Source organism: Hyla sarda, chromosome 3 (assembly GCF_029499605.1).
Source record: "Hyla sarda isolate aHylSar1 chromosome 3, aHylSar1.hap1, whole genome shotgun sequence".
In the NCBI taxonomy this organism is placed as follows: Eukaryota; Metazoa; Chordata; class Amphibia; order Anura; family Hylidae; genus Hyla; species Hyla sarda.
Genome location: NC_079191.1, coordinates 335,047,339 through 335,065,657, shown reverse-complemented (window position 1 = coordinate 335,065,657; position 18,319 = coordinate 335,047,339). Strand labels below are relative to the sequence as shown.

Genomic DNA, 18,319 nt, shown 5'->3' with positions numbered 1-18,319 from the left:
ACCTCAGACTGGGCTGAAGGTTTACCTTCTAACAAGACAATGACCCTAAGCACACAGACAAGACAACACAGGGGTGACTTAGGGACAAATCTTTGAATATCCTTGAGAGGCTTTGCCAGAGCCCTGACTAAAATCCAATAGAACATCTCTGGAGAGACCAGAAAATGGCTTCCACTGATTATCCCTATGTAACCTCATAGAGAGAATTTGCAGAGAAGAATGGCAGAAAATCCCCAAATCCAGGTGTGCTAACCTTGTGGCATCATACCTAAGAAGACTGGAGGCTGTAAAAGGTGCTTTATCTAAGTTCTCAAGTAAAGGGTCTGAATACATATATTAATTGAATATATTTTAGTTTCCAATCAATTAGAAAACATATCCAACATTCTGTTTTCACTTTGTCATTATGGGGTTTTGAGAATGAAGAGGAAAAGATTATTTTTTTTATCTTCTAAGGTTGCTCATAATATATTACAGAAGGAACTGAATAGGCTAGCAGCATGGGCAAGAACCTGGCAGATGGTTTTGATAAATGTAAATGAATGTACCTAGGCCAAGGTAAACTTAACATTACTACTTTATTAATTCCTAAGGGTGCCATCACATATGTCCGGCGATCTGTCTCAGTTTTCCTCCAGCACTGTAGAAAAGTGCCAAAAGGAAGCTGATCATTGACATGATTCCATTCAATTGAATGAGACAGTTCAGACTGATCCCCCATTTCATTCAGACAGGGTGGTGCATCTTGCAGCATTCCCGGTCCAGCCTGCAGAAATGATTGGGCACCAGACCCACTTGATGCACTTTGCCATCAGTTGTGATCTGGCCAGATCATATGTTAAATATTGGATTCAGTTTTGGGCTTTACATTGTGAAAAGGATATAGGGGAGCAGGAAAGGATTTAAGGGTGAGCAGCTATATTATCAAATAAAACTGAAGGCTGGTGACGTCCACTTAGTGGAAGTACCAACTCAAACATGTAGCATCAAGGAGCTGCATGTAGTCAGTGGACCATAGATCTGTCTGCCCCCTGTGGGACACAACAGTGAGTGGTGACCTGATCAGACTCTCAAAAAGCAAGGACTATTAATCAGGCCAAGAACTGGCTTCCTATGGGTCTCATCCGGCTCTCATGGCCCACATTGCTCTCCTTCCTTCCTTTCTCAGGCTTCCCCCATTTCTTGTGATCTCCCTGATCAAGGGTCTGCATTCTGCTCCTTGTCCTGTATATCAGGGAATGATTTTCCCCTAAATGCCAGGGCATCTGGCATCACGGCTACAGATACTGAAAGAGCGCTGTCATACAACAACACGGACGTACTGTTTATCTTCATCCATCTTTCTACCTTTTTCTGTACGTACCCCCTTCTCCATTCCTCATACAACTGTGGCAATGCTTTGGCTCTGTTCACATTTGTTTAACCTCTTTTTGGAAGTATACGTCAGAAGTATTCCGAAGGATTGGGACTAGTGCCACTCAATAGGCATAGAGTGGCACATGTTGTCCAATGACTTACATTGAAAAATAAGATTAAACCACACAGTATATGGTTTTATTTGATTTATCCTATCGAACGGGAAAACTCAGCAGACTATGGGAGATTTATCAAAACCTGTCCAGAGGAAAAGTTGCTGAGTTGCCCATAACAACCAAACAGATCACTTCTTTCATCTTTAACAAGGCCTCTGCAAAATGAAAGAAGTGATCTGATTGGTTGCTATGGGAAACTCAGCAACTTTTCCTCCGGACCGGTTTTGATAAATCTCTCCCATTTTTTAAATGAAATAATAATAATAATATAAAATATAAACTTTATATATATATTTTTTGCTGATCCATACAAGCCAAGTGTATGCCAAAATCCATATGATGGGTGGTGCATGAAGCCTTATACAGACATGCAGGATATTTGTCAGTCATAGTATATATAAGGTCTTAGCTCCTCTGATTCTTCCCACCTATAACCTCAGTGACTATGCTCAGTAGACCAATAATGCAGGTAAATCAGTTGCTTTTGGCTTCATCATTGGAAAAATACTTTTCTATGACAAGTTAGCACTTATACCCAGTATCACTAAACTTTGGTGGGAAATGGCATTGCTTTACATCAATGACACTACTAGGTGGCAGTGTAGTATACATAAAAAGATTACATACGTTGCTTATTCTTTCTGTTCTTCTTGGATGATACACAAGTGCTGGTCACAATCAAAACTGTAAGACAAAAAAAATACTGAGTTTACTGACACGTGATCGTGATAATGTTAATATGTAAAATGTATACCAAGTTTTACCAAATGAATCAACAAAACCACTAACACAGAGATCATACTGTGGGGCCCAGTATGGGAGGTGTTCCCCCGTACCCTTGCTGCCCTGTCCGGCAGCCTCCTTCAGTGTCCCCTGGACCCCTTGCACTTGATTCCCCCCTGTATATATGTTTGCTATGTATTATAATATATAATGTGTTTTTGCTTAAAGAAATGTACCATGTGATTGTTACCCAGGAGGTACCAGTAACCAGGTGATCCAAGGGATGACCTATGGGCTCCCTGCTAGTCTCCCCTATATAAGACCTGGGAGGAGCTAGCTCACTCTCTTTTGCTCTCTTGTTGCTGAGGTTCAGTGCAGTCAAGTCGAGTCCTAGTGTGTTTGTCCAGAGTCATTCAAGGCCTCAAGTCAAGTCTGCAGCCACAGTCAATTGCAAGTAAGCTACAGTCATAGCTTTGTCAGCTATCAGTCAAGTCAGTCTTTGTTAGCAACTGTCAAGTCAGCGTGGCCTGCATTAAATTGTCCAGCCCTACTACAAGTCCCAGCAAGCCCTTAAGGTCTCTGAGTCACTGGTCACCTCCGTGGGCCCTGGCTGAACTGTATAGACTTTACCATCTGTCTACCCTTAGAAAAGCTGCTGTTATCCATAACTTGGCATCAGAGTCATTATTGCCCCCGCGCCTAGCCCAGGATCTAGCGGTATACCTTTGGGTGTTATGGAGGATAAACCATGCCCTGGCGTCATGAATACAAGGGGTTAATGCCATCTGCCCCTAGGGTGACAACATCTGCCCTCATCACACCCCGTTACCACAATACAAACTCCAAGCATATGTTGTCCTTTGTGAGACTTGAACTCACGACTGCAGCTCCTCATGGCAACTACATGCTCTTTCAATAGCTGCAATTCATGGCCATGGAAATACAACAATGGGATCTGTGGCCGTGTGACATGTGTTGGAGCAAAAGTTGCCATGTAACCCTAGCCTTATTCATTAAAGGGGTACTCTGGGAAAACAAAAAGGTTTTCAAATCAACTGGTGCCAGTAAGTTAACCAGATTTGTAAATTTCTTCTATTAAAAAGATCTTAATTCTTCCAGTACTTATCAGCTGCTGTATGCTGAAGAGGAAGTTGTGTACTTCTTTACAGTCTGACCATGGTGCTCTCTGCTGCCACCTCTGTCCGTGTCATAGCAAACCTGTAACACATAGCAAACCTCTCCTACTCTGGACAGTTTCTGACACTGACCGAGGTGTCAGCAGAGAGCACTGTGGTCAGACTGGAAAGAACTACACAACTTCCTCTGTAGTATACAGCAGCTGATAAGTATTGATAAGTAATCTGTATCATTTTCTGGGACCAGTTGATTTGAATTTTTTTTTTCATCCAGTGTACCCTTTAAAGGTATCTAAAGGGTATGGCTAAATTGTGCTGTGCAATTTCTAAAACACTTACCCAACAAAACTGTAATGATCTTTTCCTTCATCATAGAAAAAGGGAAATAACTGTAATAAAACAAGAAACAATTTAAGACAATTTTTTAAAGATATTTTTTAACAAAAATGTTTAGAATCTTATGTATTCTACAATGTAAAATATCAGGAAAAAAAAAAGAGAAAGTGGCACTTTAGGAAAATATTTGATCTTTATTGTAACACCACCAAATATATGTACACAAATTAATATGCAGGATTCACTAAATAATAAATACACATAGGGCTATACCACAGAAAGGGGTGAAAAAGTGTAAGAGATACAAGAAGAATTCGGGCCTGTTGCTAATATGCTAATACCCTCTGTTGCATAATGGAGGCACACCCAGAATCCCTACCTCCATCCCCTCTGCTCCCATATGCCTGACCACAGTGCACTTACATGGGTGAAGGAGGTCTTATGAATATTTATGAGGACTGCGCTGGTGCCAAGACCCCAACTGATGTAAACTTCTGACATGTTTATGGGACAAGAAAATAGTATTGTGGACAGATAGTGGTGTCCACTGCCTAGTATAGACAACTCCCAAAAATAAACAAGTAGATAAGAGGGGGGGAGAGAAAACTGTATAGGTGCTAATAAAACATAGCTTTTAATAAGTCGTCTAAAACACACTGATTTAAACAAAGTGATGTACGAATAGGTGACAAGGCAGGTGTCAGCCCTGTGACCTAAGGATAGACACTAACAAGGCTGTTAAAATTGCATGTAAAGGGATTGTCCCACAAATGCAGTAGCCCAATGTAAATTGTATGCTGCTGATAGATAATATAGATATAGTTGCTAGCTATGCCCAACGCGTTTCAGCACATGGTTACATGTGACCTCATCAGGGGCTAACTGGCGTAGAACAATACAGTTATTGTATATGAGAATTAATATCGGGGTAGCTCGATACAATAGCGACCCCAACAAAGAGCGTGCTGGATGTGATGCACAATACTCATTTACAGCATATAAATGACAGGACCCGGACGCAACGGTTATGGCGTCTATCTGGGATAAAACCTGACGATGTGTGTATAACCCGCAGTGGCGGGGAGCCTAGCTTCCGTGCCGGCTACTCACACACATGATGGTGTGTGAGTAGCCGGCACGGAAGCTAGGCTCCCCGCCACTGCGGGTTATACACACATCGTCAGGTTTTATCCCAGATAGACGCCATAACCGTTGCGTCCGGGTCCTGTCATTTATATGCTGTAAATGAGTATTGTGCATCACATCCAGCACGCTCTTTGTTGGGGTCGCTATTGTATCGAGCTACCCCGATATTAATTCTCATATACAATAACTGTATTGTTCTACGCCAGTTAGCCCCTGATGAGGTCACATGTAACCATGCGCTGAAACGCGTTGGGCATAGCTAGCAACTATATCTATATTATCTATCAGCAGCATACAATTTACATTGGGCTACTGCATTTGTGGGACAATCCCTTTACATGCAATTTTAACAGCCTTGTTAGTGTCTATCCTTAGGTCACAGGGCTGACACCTGCCTTGTCACCTATTCGTACATCACTTTGTTTAAATCAGTGTGTTTTAGACGACTTATTAAAAGCTATGTTTTATTAGCACCTATACAGTTTTCTCTCCCCCCCTCTTATCTACATGTTTATGGGACATTAAGTCAAATAAAATGACAGTAAAGCTTTAAAGCGTACCCATCAGATCCAACAAAAAAAATATTTTTTAATATATCACTCAGTAACTAATCCTGACCATGTACATCTAATTTTTATGTGTCTAGCACCTTTTTTTTAATTTTTTTTATTACACTTTTAATTTAGCTCACTAGTCTGAATTCCTCTCAAATGGAGGGGGTGTGGCCTCACTGTGCAGGTCTCCGCCCCCTCCCTCAGTATGCTGTCTGCTCACATCTCCCCTAGCATTAGCAAAACTACAACTCCCAGCTTGTCCTCACTGACAGTAGCGGGACACAAGCTGACAGTCGGAGGATTTTTCCTCTAGCTGTGAGCCTTGCACTCACAGCTGTCAATCAAAAAAAGTGTGTCCATGACATAGGTGATGATGCATGGACACAGCAGGACTAGTATGTGTCCTAGCAGGCAGGGGGAGCAGTTGTTTGACTGGCTTTTTCAGTATGAAATACTGAAAATTTTCTAATGAAAGCAATTGAAAAACCTACTGGTTTTACATGCTTTGCAACATATCAAAAGTTTTTGTATCTGACAGTGCCCATTTAAATCTATAAATACACAATGCAAGCTCCAGGTCTAAGCATGCAAGCTTCAAGTGTATGCAACGTGCAGTTAGACTGGGTAGATAAGGCTGGGTTCACATATATGAGGCACCTGGCAAAGTTTCCCTCTGGTATGCATTGGAGGCAAACTGATGCAAGAACTGATCCCATTCATTTGAAAAGGACAGTTCACAATTATCCAGCATTTCAATTTTGACACCGGATGGTTGGACACTCCAGAGGGCATCGCACAGTCTGTTTGATGTGCAGAAACAATGGAAGCCGGATGCCATACAACTGATGAAAACTTGTCATCAGTTGTGGCAACAGTTGCGTCGAGATCACCTATGCCGGACATATGTGAACCCAGCCTTACTCAACTTTTTGACATGATCCAAAATGTGTCATCCAACCATCTAATGTCAATGGAAGCCCAGTCCGGGCAGCAGATGTCAGGGGAATGAGGGATCGGTAATGTTGGATTTCAACATACTCAATCCTATTGTTCTCTGGGTCACAAGCCACCACGAAAGGAGACTGAGAGTGGCTTTCAACTCTTTTCTATACACAATACATGCACGCTCATCTGTGTATGGGGGAAATAGGAGAGATAACCGTCGGCCGAACAGACATTTGGCTCACAGATATCTAAAAAGTTTGGCCAACCTAATTGATCAAGTACCATCTTCTCTAGAGTTTACTGTGCAAATAATTCATATCCAATATCATCAACGTGAAGGGAACATTTGTGTCCATTCTCTATTTACATGGCACCAACATATTTTGAAGGGTTCTACAGAGAAAGTATTCAGACTCACAAGTTAAAAAAAATAAAAAGTTAGAAGAACTTAGTCTAATTTCCCCACCACATACAGGAACTCATTTTCTGGGCAGTCACTTAACCTGCCAGTTATATTCCTAGACTGTGGGAAATCCACGTGAGCAAACAGGAGACCTGCAAATATTAGAAAGGTTTTGGAGACAACCACATGACCACCAACATTCTCCTGGAAACGCTACGTATGTCTGGATGAACTGTATGAGCTGGTATTTTTAACCCAGCAACAAACTACTGACTTACATAGAGGGAAGAAAATGTAAATATGGGTATAGAATTACAACTCTTACGGGAACATGTCTTAATGAAGCGCTGTGTGCTGAATATTCATCCCCTATAGGCGCAGTAATGTGACCGCTATATCATGTAACAAAAAACAAAAGTTGAGTTAGGGAAACTGACAGCCAGTTCACCAGTACTAAACCGAATAAACAGGGGTTTTAGGGTGGGTGAACCGGATTAAAATAGAGATTAATGAGATATAACTTACTCTTGTTATTATTATTCTATAATAATAATGTTAATCATTATCATAATAATAATATTAATAATAATAATGATAAATCTATCTGAAAACCTGTAACTATCTCTACCAACGAGAGATCTTTACTCTAAGGCAGTGCTTCCCAACCAGTGTGCCATGAGCTGTTGCAAAACTACAACTCCCAGCATGCCCGGACAACCAAAGGCTGTCCGGGCATGCTGGGAGTTGTCATTTTGCAACAGTTGCACGCACACTGGTGGGGAAACATTGCTTATCCCCTTAAGGACCAGGCGTTTTTCGTTTTTTGCACTTTCGTTTTTTCCTCCTTACCTTTAAAAAATCCTAACTCTTTAGATTTTGCACCTAAAAATCTGTATTATGGCGTATTTTTTGCGCCAACAATTCTACTTTGTAATAACATCAGTCATTGTACCCAACAACCTACGGAAAAACGTGAAAAAAAATCATTGTGCGACAAATTTGAAAAAAATAATGCCATTTTGTAACTTTTGGGGGCTTCCGTTTCTATGTAGTACATTTTTCGTTACAAATGACACCTTTTCTTTATTCTCTAGGTCCATATGGTTAAAATGATACCCTACTTGTATAGGTTTGATTTTGTATTACTACTGAAAAAAAATCATAAATACATGCAGGGAAATTTATACGTTTAAAATTGTCATTTTCTGAGCCCTTTTTATTTTTCCATGTTCAGGGGGCTATGAGGGCTCATTTTTTGCGCTGTGCTCTGAAGTTTTTGTCGGTACCATTTTTGAATTGATCGGACTTTTTGATCTCTTTTTATTCATCTTTTCATGACATAAAAAGTGACCGAAAATACGCTATTTTGGACTTTGGAATTTTTTTGCGCGTACGCCATTGAACGTGCAGTTTAAAAAGCAGTATATTTTTATCATTCGGACATTTCCGCACGCGGTGATACCACATATGTTTATTTTTATTTAGACTGTTTTTTTTTTATTTTTGGAAATGCCGGGTGATTCAAACTTTTATTAGGGGAAGGGATCATTGAAAGGGTTAATGATTTTTTTACAGTTTTCTTATGCAATATTATAGCTCCTATAGGGGGCTATAACATTGCATGTACTGATCTTTTACACTGATTGATCCATTTCCATAGGAATGGATCAATCAGTGTTTTCGGCAATTGATTGCTCAAGCCTGGATCTCAGGCTTGAAGCATTCATTCGGTGATCGGACAGCGCAGGGGAAGGTAAGAGACCTCCTCCTGTGCTACAGCTGTTCGGGATGCCGCAATTATACCTCGGCGATCCCGAACAGCTCCCTGAGCTAACCGGCACTTTTACTTTCATTTTTAGCCGCGATCAGTGCAGCACGCTATTAGAGGTGGGTCCCGGCATCACTATGACGCCGGGCCCGCCGCAATATGATGCGGGGTTACCGCGTAACCCCGCGTTATATCACGGGAGCGGGACTAGGGGCGTAAGTTTACGCCCTTGGTCCTTAACAGGTTAAAGGGATATTCCAGGAAAAAACTTTTCTTTGTATATCAACTGGCTCCAGAAAGTTAAACAGATTTGTAAATTACTTCTATTAAAAAATCTTTATGCTTCCAATAATTATCAGCTGCTGAAGTTGAGTTGTTCTTTTCTGTCTGGCAAAAGTGCTCTCTGCTGACATCTCTGCTTGTCTCGGGAATTGCACAGAGTAGAAGAGGTTTGCTATGGGGATTTGCTTCTATTCTGGACAGTTCCAGAAAAGAACAACTCAACTTCAGCAGCTCATAAGTACTGAAAAGATTAAGATTTTTTAATAGAAGTAATTTACAAATCTGTTTAACTTTTTGGAGCCAGTTGATATATATATATATATATATATATATATATATATATATATATAAAGGTTTTTTTCCTGGATAACCCCTTTAATGTACTGAGGACAGGTAATAAATGTATGATCCCTGGGGCACCACTGCTACTAGAATGGGGGTCCTCTACCACTGCATGACCATATGTAGGGGAAGTCTGAATGAAGCAGGAATCAGGCATTTGTCTGATGGAATGGCCGGTATCACATAGGAGTATTATGGACACCTGTCAGTTCAGGTCAGTAGACCCACAGTGAGGCAGGGCCGGCCATAGTATATGTACACAAATGCATCCATAATACTCCCATGTGAAATTGGCCAAACAGTCAATGGTATGTTCACATGGCAGAATTTTTGGGCAATGTTTGCCCAGGAAAATTTCTGGCGGACATTTCACAGACAGTGATGCCGGCAGAGCATTCAAGCCCTAGGAACACTCAGAAATGCTCCGTCTCCATAGACAACAATGCATTTCTGTGGATTTTGCAGGAAGAATCGACATTTCAAATCTTTCTGCAGAGCCTGGACTCGAACATCAGATGTTTCAACTGCAGAAATTTCTCTGTGTGCACGGTGCAGCGGAACCCCATAAAAAAACAACAACTTGACTCTGCTGCAACTGAATTTCTGGGCATAATTTTTCCACCTGATTCCGCACAGAAATTCCGCAGTGTGAACCAGGCCTAGGGAGGAATTTAGGATGGATTAGAGAGGATGGAACAGGTTCACACTATGGAAAGGCCGGGTTCACACTACGGAATTTGACCGGAATTCTGCTCAGGACTTTTGGTTGGAAATTCCTGTGTAACAGAATCCCATTTCTGGCAATGGGATTACGCTGCACAAAACCCTTTATGGAATTTCAGTAGTAGACGTTCCGCTGATTCAATTCCGCCACCAAAACAATAGATTTTTTGCGTTGAATCCACTCCGCAGATGCCGCTGTCTATGGGGATAGCAATGTTCGCGTGGCCCTAGCATCGACTGAATTTTTCCGTCCAGAGATTGTCAGTGTGAACCTGGCCGAAGAGTAACCAAATATTATTTTTGCTGTTTTATAGTCATAGGACACACTATTTCTTAACCTAAAACCTCCTTTTAAAATGCTCATATCTGTATTATTTAGGCATGATCAGGATGATCAGATTATTTGCATTCACTGACAGCAAGCACTTGTCAGGCAATTAAAGGATAAAGGCGGACAATTATCAAAACCTGTGCAAAGGAAAAGTTGCCCAGTTGCCCATAGCAACCAATCAGATTGCTTCTTTCATTTTGTAGAGGCTTTGTTAAAAATGAAAGAAGGAATCTGATTGGTTGCTATGGGCAACTGGGCAATTCCCCAATTCCTCTTAGAAGGTTTTTTCCTTTGCAGTTCATAGGGGGAGATTTATTAAAACCTGTGTAGAGGAAGAGAAGTGCATTTGCCAATAACAACCAATCAGATTGCTTCTTTCATTTTTAAAAAGGCAATCTGATGGGTTGCTATGAGCAACTGCACCACTCTACAGTTTTTGAAGCAATCTGATTGGTTGCTTTGGGCAGCAGTTTTTCAAGCAATCTGATTGGTTGCTTTGGGCAGCTAAATTTTCACCATAGAGTGCAGCATTATCCAGTACAGTAGAAAAGAAATGCATTTCCAAATCCGTGCCAGACATGCCAGAGGAAAACCTGTAGTTATTTTATATAACTGCTATTTTTCATTGCATAAGGATATAGTGTGAGGTTCCCACAAAAATGTGGTCTTAGCTGTGGTTTACTTTACAGGGAGAGTAAGCCATTCATTATGTCGGCTATGGTGCCATTTCATAGGGGGCTCAGTGATGAAATTACACATTGAGGTGTATTCTGAGAAACAGCAGACACTCAGACACCATAAATATAGCTTGTTATTCTGGGATAGCGTGAAAATACAGACTTACTGAACAGACGTCATACACTGTGTTATACCATAGGAAGGAGATGGTAGCTATGTGAAGTATAAGTGCCATAGCTCCAGTAAGTGTGGTCCTGTGTATGGATAGACCTACACTTTCCCCATGCATGAGGCTGCCCAGAATATACCTTTCCATATATGACCCAGCATGAAAATACACTAGGAAGAACCCAGAGCTTCCTTGTTATTGACTAAAGTCCAAACTGGATGTTAATATAAAATTCACATAGAACTGAAGAGTACGCTGTAAGCATTAATAGTGATAAATCTTTCTTTAGGGTAGTAATCGATCGGCAGATGACTGACCCTAGAGTGAGCCCCCTGCCAGTGCCCGTGTGTCCGCTTGTAGTAGCAATCCACTGCTACGAGCGCACACACAGGGATCTACTCCACTGTAGTAAACTGCGCGTGAGCAGTTTGAAAGTTGTATGGCATCCGGCGTCCATTGTTTTTGGACAGCAGATTTGTGCGCAGTTTACTACAGTTGCGCAGATCCCCATGTGTGTGCTCGTAGCTGCTGATTGCTGCTACGAGCGGGCACAGGCAGGGGGCTCACTCTAGGGTCGGTCATCGGCGGATCTGGAACGTAAAATATGCTGCAGATCTGTTATGTATGACCCAACTACAATAGGGCCATTCCCATCAGGAATGAATGATTTCACTTTGCATACTCAACCAGCACTGCTTTCTTCCTCTATGGTAGTTTTTCCCAGCCAAGGTGCCTCCAGCTATTGTAAAACTACAACTCGCAGCATACTTGGACAGCCTTTGGCTATGGGAGAGCCGGAGATAAGTGAGCGCTGTACTCGTGTATATCCGGCTCTCCCATAGACAATACATGGACAAGGCGTGTCGACCACTGCCGCTCTGTGCATGAGGATAGCTGGTGTTCTGAACACAAATCTTCAAAACACCAGGGTGCCGGGGAAGAGATTGCAGGGGTCCCAGTGGTTGAACCTTCCCCCTCTCCCATAATCAGACACTTATCCCCTATCCTGTGGATAGGGGATGAGAACAAAAGTACCGGAGTTCCCCTTTAAGGCCGATATGAGAGAACAGAAACAATCAACTACTGTAATACCAACAACAACCAGCCACAACCAAACTAAACTAAAACATTTTCCATACAGCGCCCCCAGAGTCAGAAATGCATATTGCTCTTTTTTTAAAATTGCATTCTCAGTTTTTGAATTGTTCCAGGATTTGCTTGTCTTCAAGTGAGACTGGAGAACTTGCGAAGCTTCTTAGATATCTTTCATGAAGTTCAAAATGTTATATAACTTGAATGCCATGTCATAAACAGATTATCATTATAAAAGAACATGTTCCATACTTCTTATTTTTTCCTTTTTTTTCTTTTTTATGTTCCACGAAAAAAAAAAACTGGGTTTGGAAAAAAGAAATTGGGGAAACAAAAAAGTTTTTTCCCAATTTTTCCATTTTGTTTTTTTTTAGACCTTCCCATATTTGGCTGAAACCAGGCATGTGCAGCCCTGCAGTTCCTGACACAGACATTGAAGGCAGTACATATTTTTTAAGTTATATTACAAACTTATAATAAAATAATATCATATTTTATATTAATATAATATATATAACTTAATAAATGTACAGTTTTTTTTTTATATGTCCTTATATACGGCCTTAAGTACCCAGGTCCATGATAGTTCTATAGAAGCAAACTTAAAGGGGTACTCCGGGGAACACTTTTTTATGTAAATCAACTGGTGTCAGAAAGTTAAACAGACTTGAAAATTACTTCTATTAAAAATCTTAATCCTTCCAGTACTTATTAGCTGCTGAATACTACAGAGGATATTCTTTTCTTTTTGCAACGCAGAGCTCTCTGCTGACATCACAAGCACAGTGCTCTCTGCTGACATCTCTGTCCATTTTAAGAACTGTCCAGAGTAGGAGAAAATCCCCATAGAAAACATATGCTGCTCTGGACAGTTCCTAAAATGGACAGAGGTGTCAGCAGAGAGCACTGTGCTTGTGATGTCAGCAGAGAGCTCTGTGTTCCAAAAAGAAAAGAATTTCCTTTGTATTCATGGTTGCCTACCTAAATCTTTCTTTTTTTTTTTATGGACAGCATATTTAAAAATCACGGACATGCTTTTTTATGGACAAGTTGATGTTAATGTTTTTTTATGGACATTTAAAAAATAAAATCGTAATGATGCATAAAGATAAAATCATTATCTGAAGATATGCTGAGCTGTTAAAATGATAATAATACCAATAAAAAATGACCAATAGTATAAAGCATAATGGGCACATGTATTTTTGAAAGTCCCCTATTTCTCTACACTGTCTTAAAATTTCTGGACAGTTGGCAACCCTGTGTCTCAAGATTTTGGTTATTTCTGTTACAGCTCACAAATCTCAAATCTGTGTCAGTGGCTCCGTTACAAACGGACGTTAAGGGCTCTGTTTTTTTTCACTTTGACCGCCCTTAACGTACGTTATTGTAACGGTGCCTGACAGGAGTCATAACAGGCAAAGAGGATCCTATTCACTTGAACTCCCGTTATTGCGGCCGAAGAAAAAGACGGAACATGCCCAAATTTTTCTCCCACTATCTTCCTATCGGATGTCACAAATGGTAGTGTAAAAGGAGCCTAAGGCAACTAGTTGTAGGTGTTGGTAAGATATCTGTCTATCTAGCTATCTCCAAGATGTTCGGAATTTGCAGAGAATTTGATAAATTGACCAACACTGTGGAGAAGTTTATTTTCTGTTTATTTTTCTCATTAATTGCCAGGTTTTCTGTTTGTTTACATGTTAATTTCTATGGTTTTACTATTACTACTTTATTAGTTGAATCTAAGACATCTGCCGGATGAGGCCTTCTACTGGCAATCATTACTAGGAAGACACTTGGCTTCTAATCTTAGCTAAGAAATACAATCTCTTTACAAGTCTGTAGGATTTGTTATATGTAGTATGAACATGGATTTGTGCCAGTGAATTAATTGAGTACCTTTTGCATACATTTCAATTAGTTATTAAGCTGTCAATCTGTCATATTGTGGGATTTTGCTGCTAACATCAAAGTATTTACTAGAAGAACATGGGTGTGCCCACTTTACCCTGTCTCCAAGGGTTCTAGAACATAGCTCTATTTTATTTAGTAAATTATACTTTATTATTTTCTTGGAATGTCGGCCCACAAAATGCTAATTATTGCTTAATTTCAAAGCCCTGTCGAAGATACAATAATTAAACAGGATTTATCATTGAAATCTTGGAGAACAACTTAAAATTCATGCGATATTACAGAACTTGATCCTCTGACAGTCATCAAGTCAAGGAACTTTGTCCCCGCCAGGTCCAACCGTTTTGACTTGTAAAATATGTTTAATCCCATGTATGACACCCACAATTAAATAAAAATTATACTGAAGACTAAAGGAATTTAATTCTGAATAATTTAACCTTAAAGGGGTACTACGCCGCACACTTCTTATCCCCTATCTAAAGGATAGGGGATAAGATGTTAGATCGTGGGGTCCCACCGCTGGGGACCCCTGCGATGTCCAGGTCGGCACCCCTGTCATTTGGGTCACAAAGCAAACTCCGCTCCATGCCCGATGACTGGCGATGCAGGCTGCCATGCCCCCCCCCCATTCAAGTCTATGGGAAGAGGTGTGATGGCTCTGTACTAGCTGTCAAGGCCCTCCCATAGACATGAATGGAGGGGGCGTGGAATGACATCATGAACGCGGAAGCTGCAGGCTTCTGTGTTCTGGATGCCGCAGCTGCCGCCCCGGAGATCGTGGGGTCCCTAGGGACGGGACCCCCGTGATCTAACATCTTATACTCTATCCTTTGGATAGGGGATAAGATGTGTGCAGCAGAGGACCCCTTTAAACTATTCACAAAGCTTTATCTGTAGGACCATATTCTAAAGTATAAAATGCAAAATAGGACATTAAATAAGGCTGTTGTTAGCAGTAATAAGAGCCAAAGATCACTATTAGAATAATGCTACATTTTTACCCACATAGTAGATGTCATTCATAGTAAAGTAAATATTATAGTATAGTAAAAAGTGAATATTATACTATAGTAAATTACTCGGATCATGCATATTCACGCACACACACACTGCTGCACACACAAAAAGAGGGAAAAAAAATGCACACACAAAAAACCTCCATGTTATTCTCAAATATTAGCCTATGCTGCACTATAAAAGCAACCAAAAAAAAAACAACTTCTATGAGATGAATGACATTATTTTGAAAGCAGTTGTGAAGGACTACAATTAGGAGTTTACTGGACAAAGCAAATTGAGAAATCATAAGTGTGTCTAATACCAATTGCTATGGCGGAAATGTGTGTCTAATACTACTTGCTATGGGGGAAAAGCCAGGACTGTATTTCTGATTTGCCTCTTGACCTCCGATTGTACAGTGTTAATAGCCGCTTTAGTATACAACGTCTTGAAAGAAAAGCCTTTTCAGGAAGAACAGTTGAGTCTTGATAGATGACGGTGAATATCATTCAAACACTTGTAACTGTTTGCAGAACTAACACTGCTGTGTGAACGATGCAATAAAAAGACAATACTTGTTAAACTGTTGACACACTAAGTCAGATTTGCTGAAGAAATCCATAAATACTGAGATGAATGAGATTTAGCCACTTACATAGCTAAACAGGTTTACAGTTTCAGTGTAGACGAACAAACACACTCATTTTCCCAGGACAGACAATCTTGTTCTTGTACTTTCTGCAAGTAATTGGGCTGGTTAAGGGTCTATTCACATGGCAGAATTTCCGCTTGCTGAATTCCATCTCATATTAAAGCCCCTAGACTTCTATGGAATTCCGCAAGAGTAAATTCAGAAGTGTGAATGGGAGTGCAGAATCCCATAGAAGTCTATGGGCTTTAAAGGAGTACTCCACTGGAAAACATTTTTTTTTTAAATCAACTGGTGCCAGAAAGTTAAACAGATTTGTAAATTACTTCTATTTAAAAATCTTAATCCTTCCAGTATTTATTAGCTGCTGTTAAAGGGTACCTCTCATCCCAAAAACTTTTGATATATTATAGATTAATGTATGCAGAATAACTTTACAATTGCATGTTATTAAAAAAGTATGCTTCTTTCTATTTAATTTTCCACTTTGAAGAAATGACCACTAGGGGTCTCCCTACCAGTCCTGGCAGCAAGCATTTCAGACTCATGCTGGAGTCCTAAACACTACGAGCTGCCAGTCTGCTTTGTTCACAAAGGAGAACACTCAGAGCTGCCAGCCTGCTTTGTTCACAGCCTGTTTGGCTGTGAACAAAGCATGCTGGCAGCTCTGAGTGTTTAGGACTCCAGCATGAGTCAGAAATGCTTGCTGACAGGACTGATCAGGAAAAATACAATAGAAAGAAGCATATTTTTCATTAACATGCTATTGGAAAGTTATTCAACATTTATTAATCTAAAATATATCAAAAGTTTATTTGATGAGAGGTACCCTTTAAGATCCACAGGAAGTTCTTTTTCTTTTTGAATTTCCTTTCTGGCTGACCACAGTACTTTCTGCTGACACTTCTTACCATTTTAGGAACCGTCCAGAGCAGGATAGGTTTTCTATGGGGATTTGCTCCTACGCTGGACAGTTCCTTAAATGGACAGGGGTGTCAGCAGAGAGCACTGTGGTCAGGCAGAAAGGAAATTCAAAAAGAAAAGAACTTCCTGTGGATCATACAGCAGCTGATAAGTACTGGAAGGATTAAGATTTTTTTTAATGGAAGTCATTTACAAATCTGCACCAATTGATTAAAAAAAATGTTTTCCAGTGGAGTACCCCTTTAATTTAAGGCGGAATTGCACAAGCGGAAATTCTGCCATGTGAATAAACAGATCTATAAAGTGGCATCCATAGACTGTAAAAGCTCATACAATGGGAGTAGATAGAATAACCCTATTAATTATATAAGATGCAGAGGCCCTGGTGCCTTAGGGGTTCCAGTGACCCCTCTGCCACACAAGAAGACTCGAGCCCTATAAATAGCACATGGTAGGTGGTTGAACTTTTGACAGATTTAGCTTTGGGTCCAATCGCTTCATGTTACTTTGGCCCATTTTGCATCTTTCAATATGAAAGATGTTTTTTGTCATCAGTTCACTGCTCCTGAAGTACTGATCCTGGAGTAATTTGCCCTGTTGTGCTGTGTAGCCATCCACAGGTAAACTTGCTTTTAGAAAGACATCCAGCATTCAAACATCCAGTGGTTAATGAAAAATCCATATTTAAAGGGGTTATCCAGGAAAAAACTTTTTTTATATATATCAACTTGCTCCAGAAAGTTAAACAGATTTGTAAATTACTTCTATTAAAAAATCGTAATCCTTTCAGTACTTATGAGCTGCTGAAGTTGAGTTGTTCTTTTCTGTCTAAGTGCTCTTGGATGACACGTGTCTCGAGAACCGCACAGTTTAGAAGCAAATCCCCATAGCAAACCTCTTCTACTCGGTGCAATTCCTGAGACAAGCAGAGATGTCAGCAGAGAGCATTGTTGCCAGACAGAAAACAACAACTCAACTTCAGCAGCTGATAATTATTGAAAGGATTAAGTTTTTTTTTTATAGAAGTAATTTAGAAATCTGTTTAACTTTCTGGAGCCAGTTGGTATAACAAAAATAAAGTTTTTTCCTGGAATACTCCTTTAAGAGAGAGCAAGGGCCACAAAAAGGTTGCAAAAAAAATAACCTTTATAAGCTTTCTTATATTTTATGTACTCCTTGTTTCTTAATATACAGTTTACAATTTTAATGATCAGCTTGCTGGTTGTCCACATCTTTCATCTACCATTCTGCATTTCCCTGTGATTTCCAATTCCATCCATAGTTTTTTTTTTCTTATAAAGTCATATGGAATGCTGTCTTCAGATTAAAGTACCAATAATGTGAAATAAAAAAACATTTTCAAATGTATCTTGATACTATTATAAATTTGGGGCAACTTGCAAGCACGTTAGACACATTTATGTGCACTAATATTTTAAACGGAAAAATGTTGTACATCCCTTTTCAAAACTGAGTAAGAGATGAAAAGTGTTAGAGTAGATTAAATATATCAATTGAATTGCATGTCTGGAGAAATCCAGTAATTTAACTAATTTTTAACTAAGGGGATCACTTGGGAAGTCATTTTTTGTTAATTGGCACTTTGACAGATGGTAAAAGCTAACATAAAAAAAAATCCCTATACTTGCTTCCCTGGATAACACAGA

The 18,319-nt window shown here is 40.0% G+C and overlaps 1 protein-coding gene across 6 annotated transcripts in view; it reads right to left on the bottom strand.

Moving 5' to 3' along the window:
* Positions 1-18,319, bottom strand: part of VIT (vitrin) — a 163,867-nt gene that overhangs the window by 67,681 nt on the left and 77,867 nt on the right. For 4 of the 6 annotated variants that reach the window (XM_056567357.1, XM_056567361.1, XM_056567360.1 and 1 more), the window contains exons 1-3: positions 7,101-7,167; positions 3,731-3,780; positions 2,160-2,216 (exon numbers count right to left, since the gene is read on the bottom strand). In XM_056567357.1, the coding sequence (XP_056423332.1) occupies positions 2,160-2,216; positions 3,731-3,780; positions 7,101-7,108 (115 nt within the window). In that variant the 5' untranslated portion in view covers positions 7,109-7,167. Of the gene's footprint in view, positions 1-2,159; positions 2,217-3,730; positions 3,781-7,100; positions 7,168-10,235; positions 10,261-18,319 lie in introns of those variants that run through there. The other 2 variants (XM_056567359.1, XM_056567358.1) reach the window with 2 other exon arrangements.